The following is a 13,859-nucleotide window of genomic DNA, read 5'->3' on the forward strand; positions in this document are numbered from 1 at the left end:
ACAACATCTGTATTTACCCTAAAAGAAATGAAATGGACATGGCTGACAGCTTGAACAATTTAAAAGTGTAACGTTTAAACTGAAAACCCAACTTTTCTCAAAAGCAAAAATGTTAGTAAGTCAGTAACTACAGTATACTATGAACTTGTTAGTCAGAATTGAGTCAACTTGGTACCCCCCCCCCCCTCCTCACATAGTGATGATAATAGTGAACTGCATCTAGTCGTACACAGTCATACATACATACCTCTCACCATGTTGACACAGAAATTCATATCCTCATTCTGATCCCCTGCTTCCGGTTCTGTTAACAGTTGCATGACATTGTTTTTTTCATTTGTTTTGTTTCTTTTTCATTTGAATCTTTTAATTTTCCATGGTGAAGCGCATTCTGGACATCTCTCCTCCGCTGTACCCTTTTCTGACTTTTCTGACTCATTTCTTATGATTTGAGTTGTCCGGACTCATTTATTTGTTTATCTTGGTGCCCTCATCCGCCCATCTACCAGGATAGTGCTGCTCCCTCCGTTTTGACTCATCTTGTGCCGCATGATATTTTGGTGGTTGAAAAAAAACAACAGTTCTCCTACTCATCTTCTTGTTTATGTTTTTTGCGCCATTAAAGACTGATTCTGAAACATCCCCCATTTTCGATTTACAACAGGAAATGAAAGGCAACAAAATATTTTCTTGCCATCATCCTTTTTTGGGCCTTGTGCAGGCAACCCCATTCTGTCTCAAGAAAGTTGTGTGTGAAAGAATGACTCCCGCCCCCACAACATCCTACCCCGACCCCAACCCAACCCCATCCAACCCCGCCTTCTTTCTCTCAGCCTTTCTGCATATACATGTCTGTTTTGAATGCAGATGGCATAAAAATAGTTTTATTGCCACAAAGTATATCTGTTTTTCTATTCTATATCTGTTGCTCCTAGTAGAAGGCATTTGTGGCATGCATACGTGCGTGAATGTACAGTAGACTAGAAGACTAACTTCCTGTAACTTTCTCGGTGACTCCTCCTCCTTCTTGTTAATGCATGTGAATTTGATTGGCAGCCATTTTCTATGCTTCTAATTCCACCCATAACTTTGCTCTCAGGCTAACCCTGCCCCGCCCTGCCCACTGTTGTTATGTGTTTAGGGGCCACAGTGGTGGTTTAAAACCCAGCCACTGTCGCCCCTCCTTCTTCTGGTCTTGTTTCTGTGTCTGTGTTTGTCTGTGCATGGCTGCCAACCTGTTGTGTCTGTCCTTACTGTTTGTCTGTGATTGTTTTGTCTATGTTTTAAAACTGTCAACCTGAAACTACCCTCTGGTCCTGAGAGAGTTCCACAAGAAAGTGACAGGAACAGTGCAGGAACAGAATATTCTACACCTGGGGCTGACTCCATTTCAAGAACTACAGTTGTGCACTGTACCGGTCGATAAGTAGATGACAACACAATTAAGGACACTTCCCCTAACTTACTTTCTTATCAACCCTCGTTTAGACAGCTAAATGTACGATAGATGTTAGCCCCTACAGTAGTTGACAAAGTGACTGATCAACCAGGAAATCGCCATGCTGTTCAAGTCTCTTGTGAGGGGTCATCGTTACAAAAGATGCTGCTGATGATCAATCACTTTGGTTACCCTAACCAATTCGGTCAATCATTACATTGCACATTTACATTTTAGTCACTTAGCTGATGTTCTTATCCAGTACAACATTCGGCGACATTGTACATTCTTTTTCAAATAACCCAAAGAGCAGAGTGGCAGGTCGACAGGTACAGTAGAGAGTTAACTGCACAGCGCCACCTTCAGTCTCACGGTGCCTGCATAAAACGAGGACACAGGACAGCCATCCAGCAGAAGGAGAAACGACATGTAATAAAATCTGATGAAATGTAACCGCGTGAGCCATTAGATTAGAGTATCAACGACGATGAATAGGCCCAGCGATCTAATGGAGGACTAACCTAATTCTGCATGTCTCTTTAACACATGAGACGGCAGGGAAACAGGGAAAGAAAAGCCATTGAGGAGGCTGTGTTAGATCGGGAGCGATGTAGCCCATGATTTCTTTATCGTAGCGCTGATGGTAGTGCTGATGATATGAAGGACCAGGACGAAGCGGGGGCGTCAGGCAGGAGACGGGCGCGATGAGGAGAGAGTGAACTGTGAGCGGGATGGATCAGTGACTCTCTCTCTCTCTCTCCAGCCTAGTGGCATTACAGTGGACCTTGGCTGGCTGGAGCTGCCGTCGTCAGGCCCCGTCGGGCTGACTGTCACTTCGACACAGGCCCCAGATCAGTTTAAAGGTTATTCAGCTGACATGTCATCGGAGCGGTGAGGTGAGCTTAATGGCCCTTCGACAAATCGACCGGCCAACAGGGGACTTGCTTTGCTGCTTTACACCGCGGTGGCTGGCTGGAGGATGCCAATTTAATAGGTCGGAGTGCACCCAGCCAGCCTGCCACACTGTCCTACAAAGGACAGCACAATCTGACAAAAAAAAACATCCTAGCTATCTGCCATTAAGGGATAGGGCAGGAGGACACCCCCCTGAAAGTAAAATCTCTCCCCTGGGTTATCTGCCACGTGCCACCCACACGCCCGGATAAGGAACACCCCCATGAACCCCCCCCCCCCCCCCCACCCCTGTAGAGTAGGACATTGGTGCTTCCTCACAAACTGGTGAAGTCTTCTTGCTGTCTGTATTCTGACAAGCTGTCAATCTTCTCTTAAATGAATGCTGCTGAGATTTACCTCAAGCGGAAAAGATGAACTTTTAAGTTAATGTTTGGTAGAAAGCTCAGACTTCCCACGATGTACCTGTATGTTATAATAAGCCAGGTGCTGTATATCCCTTAATGCTCTGACAGTAAGGGCTGGATTCAATCAGATCCGCTTTAGCCGACATCCGCATAGCAGTTGTTTTGGCGGTGTCGGAGGTGGCTCCTGGCATTATACCTAAAGCCGACATTGCCACATGAACAGAAATCCCATGCAGCCTTGTTTACAAGTTTGAACACTGGTATGTAAGATGTAATCTGGATGGAAATCCTCCCTATTTTGTTTGTGATTTTTCAATTTTAGTGTCATTATTTCTCTACAGCCTACACTTTCTCGCTCTGAACCTTGTCACGTGAGTGGGATGGGTGTGGCTTGGTGAGAAGGGTTGCAAGGGCAGCTGCTCACCGGTTTGACAACTCCAGCTACCGCGTGTATCCCGGACATACGGCTAATAAAACCTGAAACTTGGGGAGGAGAGTTACTGCAGCTCTCTGCAGATCTTGACCAACATCCTGGTTCCCTAAGGATGATCGAGGTGGATGTACTGTATGTGTACGTGACCAATAACATTTGAGTTGATTTAGTGAGGTCGAGGGCGGTTTTGTTCAATCTGCTTTTGTCCCGTCTAGTCTGACTCATCCTACATCAGCGTTCGTCTGTCTGAAGGAACACTTTGTTTTTAAAGGCTTTCTTTCCAGACTTTACCACCATGGGAGAAAGAAAGAGAGCGAGAAAAAGAGAAAGGAAACACGAACAGGTGTACCTCCAGGTCTGCTGAAGTGTACACTGTAGGCTTAGCACAAAGCCCCTCCGTCTTGACATTAGCTGAGAAAACGAATACGAACGGCGTCTCGTTAAGCAAACTCATTAGAACGTGCCGTGTTTGCGCTGAGGTAAAACACTGTGAAATGTGCAGCGCTAGTAAGAGAGCTAACGCAGAGGATTAAAGTGTTTACTAAAACGTCAAGGTCCTCTGGCAGGCTTTTGCTTCCCAGAGCCACACACACCTCTCAGAAACACAAACACACACACACACTCTCTCTCACACCCAGGCAGCTCCCTTCGGATGGGATGCAAAGGTTTTGTTGATCTAGCAGGAAAGCTAACAATTGCCAAAAGCTTTTAGATGTTCAGGAATGAAGGAGTGAGCGTACGGATGCAAACAAGGCCAAGACGATACAGGGTAGATGGAGATAAACAGACTCTGAAATCACTTAGTGAGCGATGCTACTGTTTATCCAACAAGGCAAGTAGCCGATTCCTGATTAAAACATTACCATAGCCACACAATGGCAACAGAAACGCTGAATTGGTGTACAGAGCAGGGTACATTGTCTCTAGACTACACACCTGGGCTTGGCGGTGATCCACGGACCCTGTATGTTGTTGGCTAAATAACGTGACATGCACATTGACATCACAAGGCAAGTACCAACCAATAACACTAAAGATATTAAAGCTCTCTTTCATAGTGATAAACCTAAATATACCATTTCATCCGCTCACGTCTCTCAGAGAACTGTTCCAGAGCCAAAAGCAGAAGAACCTGGACTATAGATCTAAAAAGAAATGTTCTTGTCCCCATGGGGTCTGGATAGCCCCATCTCCTTGTGCCCTCTTGTGGAACTTCGTCGGAACATTGTTTATCTGTCAAGCAAAGGCTGTTGGATATGCATTAGCATAAAACTGAACTAAACTAAATGTAATAAAAGCCGACGTTAATTAATTAACTTCCCAGTTGATTAATTAGGTAAAGACTATGACAAATGGTTTTCCTTCTTCCTACCAGATGGTTAATGTAAGTAATAGTAAATGGTTCTTTGCCTGAAACAATATACCCTACAGCCTTTGGTAAATGACCTCTAGTGACCTTTACCCCCTCCTGACACCATGACCCCCAGCTTGCTGTACTGTTACTGTATATTACTCTCCCTAAATGCAACTTACTTAAAGCATGCACTAACCATGAATCTAATGGTAAAAACAACAAAAATATAAAATGTCCAATATTACCTAACCTCTCTCTGACGTACACCCAGATTGCACGCCTGTTTTGTGTTTTAAAAATACTAACAACAGATATGTATTTCATAAAGAAATAACTAATAATAATGTTATTATTATTAGTTACTATATGAAGGTGGTGACAATTTCCCCTACGAACTGTCCCTCCTCTCTACGTCTGCCTCAGTGTGTGCTTTCTGGTTGTTCATCTTTGATAGTGTGTGAGAATTTTTTATGCTTTGAATTTCTTGCTTGCCAATTGTTTTTTTGATTTGTCTGTTTGTACATATATGTAAATATACATATATGTGGATATCTATGTTAATTACTGAAATTGCTCCAAATTACCTCTTTTACAATCTGATAATTAGCTTAGAAGTACTATTGATAATGTTATGAAGACATTAAATCTTAATGAGTACATTTCTTCATTTTTTCTTAATGATTTTGATTGGTCGACTGCGGCTGGAAATCCACAGCTCTGATTGGTTCCCCAAACCACCTGACCCATTATACAATAACAGATTACGAAATCATTTTATTAAGAAAAAATAGAAGAAAACTCAAATGCAAGTATCCTCACCACTATCTGTTTCAAATTGTTTCAAAGCTGTTCTTACACTGATATATTCTTTCCTGTTATTTAAATTAGCAATTTTGATTACATTTGGATTAGAATGAATTCATTGATTATTAATTTGTGCATGGCAAAGAAAGAAGTTGCAGCTTAGGGTTTGTAAAAAAAAAACTGTGTTGATAGTGCTGTTCTCTTCTGTAGATGGGCATGTACATGCTCATGGTTTGTATGTCCCCATCCCTTCCTTACAGCCAAAAGCTCTAATGCCGCCCGGCCGCTTCGTGCCACCTTTACATGGACATGGCAACTGACGTACACATTCACCCCCATCTATGTCATTTTTTACCTAGTCTGTTCATAGGTCTCCCTCCCCCCTCCCACCTCCCCACCCCAACCCCCTTTCCATAGAGAAGTAAAGATACAGTCATCCATTCGTTCAAAACTAATGAACAACAAAGTTCAAGTTAAAGGAGAAAAAAAAACGCTCAATAATCAGACTGTAGATATTTATGGAGAAGCTACTTAAAAGCAGCTTATCTCTCACAAAGCCAAGACTTATCTATAGATGTACAGTTTTCTTTTTATAAAAAATAAAAACGACTATATCAAAAGTAAAAAAAAATAAAAAATCCTGAACAGAATGGTGAAGATAATTTTTCATGTCATGATGTGTGGATGTATGTGTTGTTTCCTCCCTGTACCATCCTGTATAAAAGAGAAATAACTTACTCAATTAATCAAAATTGTTCAAAAGAAAACTAACCTAACTTGTCCAAAAGCATTCTCACACAACTTTCTTTTGTAAATTGTTTTCTTCCTGCCAAAATCATGCGGGCAATTTGTTGATGTAAGTTCACAAAATTGATGGTATGCTTTCTTCCTTTTCAAAACTATTTTTTTGTAGGCTCTATTATGATTTTTCAAGCTGACTTTATTTCACCTCTTTCTACTTACTAATCAATTTTATGGATAAATGTATCTGTGCCTTTAGTTTGTGAATGTTGAAGAAGTTTGCTCTAACTCTGTTTGACAGTCTGAACTGTGTTTGCTTTGCTTTACGTATTGTTTTTCCCTTTGTTTTCTTTTGTATCATTTTTATTGTTATTAGAGATTTGCATCTTCTTTTAGTGCCCTGTTTGTGACGAGCCTTTGCAGTGTATAAGCTAGCCACCTTGGCAAGAGGTTTATGCAGATTCAACCGACATCTGAATGTTACTTTTGAATGTTTTTAGAAACAAACCTAATAGTAAAATAATATAATAAAGGACAAGAGAAGGTAATAGAAATGATAGATACATAGCAAACTGCCATGTTCCAAGACTAGCCAAGAACACACATACAGTAACTGATACTGATATAATACACTTGACAATAAATAAAAGCAGAACATTCAGTTGTTGTTGTTGAACTGTCAGGTGACTTTGTGCCATTGTGGTAACTGTATAAGATAAGTCAAAAGGCAAGGGGCTAGTGGTGGAAGCCTACTGAAGTCACCATAGAGAAAACATGAATATAAGAATAAATATTTTGCTCAGTTTCATTGAATTAGACCCTAACAATAGCTACAGAAAGTGTAGCCTGGTCTCTGCACCCTAGAGGAACCCGACAAGGTTAATCACTATCTCCATTATTATTTACATTTGCCAATAATCCAAACCCACGTGGGATAGCAATTTCTCACTTCATGCTGATGCCCTATTGCTTTATATTAGGAATGCAGAGAAGTCAGTAGCTACAAAAACTACAAGACTCTAGAGCAAGCTATCTTTGCCTTTCAGCAAAACTTGAGAATTATTAGTTGAAACAGGGGTGGGCAATTCCAGTTCTCGAGGACCTGATTGGTGTCACAGTTTTGTCCCAGCCCCAGCTAACACACCTGACTCCAATAATCACCTAATCATGATCTTAGTTTAGAATGACATTTGATTAATCAGCTGTGTTCTACGGATGGAGAAAAAGTGTGACACCAATCAGGCCATCGAGGACTAGAGTTCCTCACCCCTGAGTTAGAACATACACTGAGTGTACAAAACATTAGGAACTCTTTCCTAATATTGAGTTGCACCCCCTTATGTCCTCAGAACAGTCTCAATTCGTCGGGGCATGGACTGTACAAGGTGTCGAAGGCATTCCACAGTGATGCTGGCCCATGTTGACTCCAATGCTTCTGACAGTTGTGTCAAGTTGGCTGGATGCCCTTTAGGTGGTGGACCGTTCTTGATACACACAGGAAATTGTTGAGCGTGAAAAACCCAGCAGCGTTGCTGTTCTTGACACACTCAACCCGGTGCGCCTGGGACCTACTACGATACCCCATTCAAAGGCACTTAAATCTTTAGTCTTGCCCATTCACCCTCTTCATGACAAATCAAATCAAATTGTATTAGTTACATGCGCCGAATACAACAGGTGAAGACCTTACAGTGAAATGCTTACTTATGAGCCCCTAACCAGCAATGCAGTTATAAAAAGCATGAATAAGAAATAAAAGTAACAAGTTAAAGAGCAGCAGTAAAATAACAATAGCGAGACTATATACAGGGGATACCAGTACAGAGTCAATGTGGAGACTATATACATGGGATACCAGTACAGAGTCAATGTGGAGACTATATACAGGGGATACCAGTACAGAGTCAATGTGGAGACTATATACAGGGGATACCAGTACAGAGTCAATGTGGAGACTATATACAGGGGATACCAGTACAGAGTTCATGTGGAGACTATATACAGGGGATACCAGTACAGAGTCAATGTGGAGACTATATACAGGGGATATCAGTACAGAGTCAATGTGGAGACTATATACAGGGGATACCAGTACAGAGTTCATGTGGAGACTATATACAGGGGATACCAGTACAGAGTCCATGTGGAGACTACATATATGGGATATCAGTACAGAGTCCATGTGGAGACTATATACAGGGGATACCAGTACAGAGTCAATGTGGAGACTATATACATGGGATACCAGTACAGAGTCAATGTGGAGACTATATACAGGGGATACCAGTACAGAGTCAATGTGGAGACTATATACAGGGGATACCAGTACAGAGTCCATGTGGAGACTATATACAGGGGATACCAGTACAGAGTTCATGTGGAGACTATATACAGGGGATACCAGTACAGAGTCAATGTGGAGACTATATACAGGGGATACCAGTACAGAGTCCATGTGGAGACTATATACAGGGGATACCAGTACAGAGTCCATGTGGAGACTATATACAGGGGATACCAGTACAGAGTCCATGTGGAGACTATATACAGGGGATACCAGTACAGAGTCCATGTGGAGACTATATACAGGGGATACCAGTACAGAGTCCATGTGGAGACTATATACAGGGGATACCAGTACAGAGTCAATGTGGAGACTATATACAGGGGATACCAGTACAGAGTCAATGTGGAGACTATATACAGGGGATACCAGTACAGAGTCCATGTCGAGACTATATACAGGGGATACCAGTACAGAGTCAATGTGGAGACTATATACAGGGGATATCAGTACAGAGTCAACGTGGAGACTATATACAGGGGATATTAATACAGAGTCAATGTGGAGACTATATACAGGGGATACCAGTACAGAGTCCATGTGGAGACTATATACAGGAGATACCAGTACAGAGTCAATGTGGAGACTATATACAGGGGATACCAGTACAGAGTCAATGTGGAGACTATATACAGGGGATACCAGTACAGAGTCCATGTCGAGACTATATACAGGGGATACCAGTACAGAGTCAATGTGGAGACTATATACAGGGGATATCAGTACAGAGTCAACATGGAGACTATATACAGGGGATACCAGTACAGAGTCCATGTGGAGACTATATACAGGAGATACCAGCACAGAGTCAATGTGGAGACTATATACAGGGGATACCAGTACAGAGTCCATGTGGAGACTATATACAGGGGATACCAGTATAGAGTCAATGTGGAGACTATATACAGGAGATACCAGTACAGAGTCAATGTGGAGACTATATACAGGGGATACCAGTACAGAGTCAATGTGGATACTCTATACAGGGGATACCAGTACAGAGTCAATGTGGAGACTATATACAGGGGATACCAGTACAGAGTCCATGTGGAGACTATATACAGGGGATACCAGTACAGAGTCCATGTGGAGACTATATACAGGAGATACCAGTACAGAGTCAATGTGGAGACTATATACAGGGGATACCAGTACAGAGTCAATGTGGAGACTATATACAGGGGGTACCAGTACAGAGTCCATGTGGAGACTATATTCAGGGGATATCAGTACAGAGTCAATGTGGGGACTATATACAGGGGATACCAGTACAGAGTCAATGTGCGGGGGCACTGGTTAGTTGAGGTAATATGTACATGTAGGTAGAGTTATTAAAGTGACTATGCATAGATGATAACGACAGAGAGTAGCAGCAGTGTAAAGGGGGTGGGGGGGCAATGCAAATAGTCTGGGTGGCCATTTGATTAGGTGTTCAGGAGTCTTATAGCTTGGGGGTAGAAGCTGTTTAGAAGCCTCTTGGACCTCTTAATGGCACACATACACAATCCATGTCTCAATTGTCTCAAGGATTAAAAATCCTTCTTTAAACTGTTTCCTCCCCTTCATCTACACTGATTGAAGTGGATTTAAGTGACATCAATAAGGGAGCATAGCTTTCACCTGGATTCACCTGGTCAGTCTATGTCATGTCATGGAAAGAACATTTTGTACAGTCAGTGTATTTCTCAAGCTTATATTGTATCCAGACAGCCAGACACTGGCAACGCTAGACCAGACAGAATCAATACAGTTACACCCTGGTGTGTAGGTTCCAGAGCTACAAAGCCAGCAACGATAATGATATCTCTGTCCACAAAAAGAGTACACTTGTTATTGAACTTGAAGTGTAGGAGGTTTAGGTGTGGTAAAAAGTATGTTTGATATTTTGGCTCACCCTTGCACATCCCTTGCAGCCTTTTGATGCAATGTATACATTTTTATGGCTATTGTTTCTTTTCAGTTTATGGTCTTGTTTGGTTGGTTGGTTCTGGTTTCATTGAATTTGCACTGGTATAGTATTTTCTGTTCTTTATTATTTTTCTTTAATTAATGTTGACATGATTTCCTTTTGTTTGTTTTTTGTTACGCTTTGCTTTTTATGTTTGTCGTAATTACTTTCCGGTGTTTGATTGATTAGCTATTGTCTGCGTTCAGAACGTCATGCATGTCCTCTAACGTGTCTATTTCTGTTTCTGTTCGCAGGAGGGGAGTTAGTCATCCCCGTACTTGTAGAGGATCCCATAGACATCCCTCCTGTCTCCACCCATTCTCCTTTCATCCCCCTCCCCCCAACCCTCCGCCCCGTCCTCACCATTATCGAGGCCACCAAAGAGTCCCTGCCCATGGCCACTGAGGCGGGGGTACCTTGCTTGTCGGACCGAGGCAGCGATGATTGTGATGATGGTCTTGATGGTGGTGGTGGTGGGGATGATGATGATGATGATGATGATGCAATGGTGATATCGGGGTTTGGCTCTGGCGAAGCTTTCGACTCTAGCCTGCCCCCCACTGACGATGAAGATTTTTACACCACCTTCTCCCTGGTAACAGATAAGATCTTGACCACGTCGGCCTATGAAGGTGGCTACAAAGCTCTCGCGCCCAAGTGGGAAGCCAAGGACTTGAGGCCTAGCAAAGCCTCAGAGGCGGGTAGGACTACACCCACCCCGCCTCTACCCAACCTCGGGGGCACTGTAGCGGAGGCATCCCTCCCCTCGGACGGCACGCCGCCCAAACTGCCCGCCGGGAAAATGGACAACCGCGAGGTGATCAAACCCCTACAGCCAGACATTGTCCTGCTGCCTCTGCCGACCACGTCCTTCGACCTGGACGGCACCAAGCCCCGCGGGCCTCTCATCACCTCGCCCATGCTACGCACGGTGCCTGCCACGTTACCCACCGTACCCGTCGTAAGGCGGGTACCCCCTGGGGCCTCGGAGGTGATACGAGAATCAAGCAGCACAACAGGCATGGTGGTGGGCATCGTCTCGGCCGCAGCACTCTGCATCCTCATCCTCCTCTACGCCATGTACAAGTACAGGAACAGAGACGAAGGCTCCTACCAGGTAGACGAGACACGGAATTACATCAGCAACTCGGCACAGACCAACGGTGCCGTGGTGAAAGATAAAACGCCCAGCGGGGGCAGTGGTGCCAAGGGAGCCAGCAGCAAGAGACCAAAAGACAAGGACAAGGAATACTATGTATAGAAAAAAATCAACCATTCCCGAATGCAAACAAAAAAATATAAAAAAACTGTTTGGAGAAAATAGGAATAAACGCTTGACAGTACCATATTGGGAGCTGTAATTCAAAAAGGAAAACAAAATCTGCTCATGAGAACTCAAAGTGAATGAGTCCAAGTTTAAACATTTTCAAATGTACTGTGACCTAAAAGCACACTATGGTAAGCATACAGAGAAACAGGCTGATAGGGACACTACTATGAGAGACCTTGTTGTGACGAGATGACGGAGCTCTGTCCGGAGTCGTTGCCAGAGGTTTGGCAGTGTAAGATACTTCACTGTTACTTCGCTATCCCTCCCAAGTGACTGTCAGAGATGTGTGATCCTTGGCGTAAACAACCTTGTCCATTGTAAACCTGTAAAATAACAAAACAAACCATTATTTCGGCCATTCTGAGCATGCATGTGAGATGTATGTGACGTGGTGCTGGCATCTGTGTGAGGGACCTGAAGATAAGAACGAATGGTCAGTTAATTAAAGATAAAGTTTGAAAGACAAAATATAATTAGCATAAAACATTTCCATTTCTATGCCTAGCATTGATATGAGGGAAGGTATGTGTCTGGTGGCTAAGGTGTATTTCTTCCCCCCTATGTTTTTTGAGGGATGAGAGACATTGTCAGGGCTGACCAGTCGATGCTTAATAATGAATGGTAGTGCAGTAATGTATCTCCATTTTTTTTTAAACCTTTTTCCCCCACCAGTCTCAAATAAGGATTTGAAATCTACAGTATGCATGACATCCACAATCAAGAGGGTATTCAACCATACTAGAGTGGATGCAGCAGGCAAAATGCTATGTTTATTTTATCATATACTTTACAGAACATTAGATCCCAGATAGCATTTTTATTTCAATTTATTTTGTTTTCCATAGAACACTGATTCAGATATTTGTTACGTTCTGTTTGTCCCATTTTTTCAGTGTGTGGAGGTTTATTCAACGTCGTGACGTCGGAGAGATTTTTGGTACAATATTGAAAACAATGTGGCTAACGAAGACTTAACCAATGTGAAAAAGTTTTGCATTTTTTTTTCTGTTGTCACAGTCAACTGTGTCAAAACGACAACTATGTTTACATATGTTATTGCATCATAGCCGTCGTCCTTTGCAGGTCAATATTGTACATAACATTAGATTTTTTTTTTTTGTATTGTACAGACAGATCATTTGAGCTGATTTATTTTCTTGGTGTACTACAATACATGACAAAAAAATTGAACCTTTTTTTGATGTTGAGAAAGTGATCATTGGAGAAAGACTGGAGAAAGCGATGCTGTACTTGCGTTTTTTTTGTAAGGAGAGGAGGAAAATGTTGATAAGTTAGAAAATCTAGTATTTTTGGATGGTGTTTCTAAAAACGCATGAATATTTGACCAATGGGAGAAGTCGATCGATATTGTACTAGGGCCTCCTGATTTTGGATTATGTTGATTGCTTATTTGTTTTTTTTGTTGGTTTTTTTACATAAAAACAGTGAAGAGAAACCTAATAATAAAGAAAGAATCTGGTGGAGTTTTGAGATCCAGTACTGGCACCTTACTAAGATACAGGATTATGTTGTTTTTACTGTGATGTCTATGTGTTCCTTCCTTTCGGTTGTTGCTGTTCTTTTATGTTTATGTTTCTTATTGTGCAGTTTTCATTTCAATTCCTATCATTTTTATGACAGTTTGGGCTGGCAGCACATTTTTTTTGTATTTATTTATGACTTAATATATTTGATTGTGTCCTGTTCAGTTCGCATTCTAAGCAAATCTCAAGTCGTTGTGCACATTCATTTGGATTTTGTGTTGTTATTGCTGCTTTTCAACCCATTAATAAATCCCAGCAATAAAATGTTCTTCCCCAAGTTTTCAATGGTAGATGATGGTTAGCTGTCTGTCCTGTGGTGTGAGTGTGCATGTTAAAACAAAGAGTATAGGCATGAATAGAGGGGGAAAATAATGAGAAAGAGAAATAAAAAGATGGTTGACATGGAGAGGGTTTACGAGCTTTTAGAAGTACATTCATCAGTAACAGAGCACAGAGACAGGATTTGTTTTCTCAACCTGTGTCCATTACCTAAATCATCTTATTCCAAAATGGATGAATGATTTTTTTTCCATTAAAAGTAGGGCAAGGGCGATACCAGTATCGCGATACTCGTTACTATCGTGGCAAGGAAACACACAAAACA

The 13,859-nt window shown here is 42.1% G+C and overlaps 1 protein-coding gene across 30 annotated transcripts in view; it reads left to right on the plus strand.

Moving 5' to 3' along the window:
• Positions 1-13,532, plus strand: part of LOC110529758 (neurexin-3b) — a 465,957-nt gene extending 452,425 nt beyond the window's left edge. For 16 of the 30 annotated variants that reach the window (XM_090243127.1, XM_090243118.1, XM_090243119.1 and 13 more), the window contains one exon: positions 10,636-13,532. In XM_090243127.1, the coding sequence (XP_090099253.1) occupies positions 10,636-11,642 (1,007 nt within the window). In that variant the 3' untranslated portion in view covers positions 11,643-13,532. Of the gene's footprint in view, positions 1-5,608; positions 6,225-10,635 lie in introns of all 30 variants that reach the window. The other 14 variants (XR_016497720.1, XR_016497722.1, XR_016497725.1 and 11 more) reach the window with 3 other exon arrangements.
• The last annotated feature ends 327 nt before the right edge of the window (positions 13,533-13,859 follow it).

The sequence above is a fragment of the Oncorhynchus mykiss genome, chromosome 8 (assembly GCF_057628025.1).
Source record: "Oncorhynchus mykiss isolate SJ-2025 chromosome 8, ASM5762802v1, whole genome shotgun sequence".
NCBI classification, from domain to species: Eukaryota; Metazoa; Chordata; class Actinopteri; order Salmoniformes; family Salmonidae; genus Oncorhynchus; species Oncorhynchus mykiss.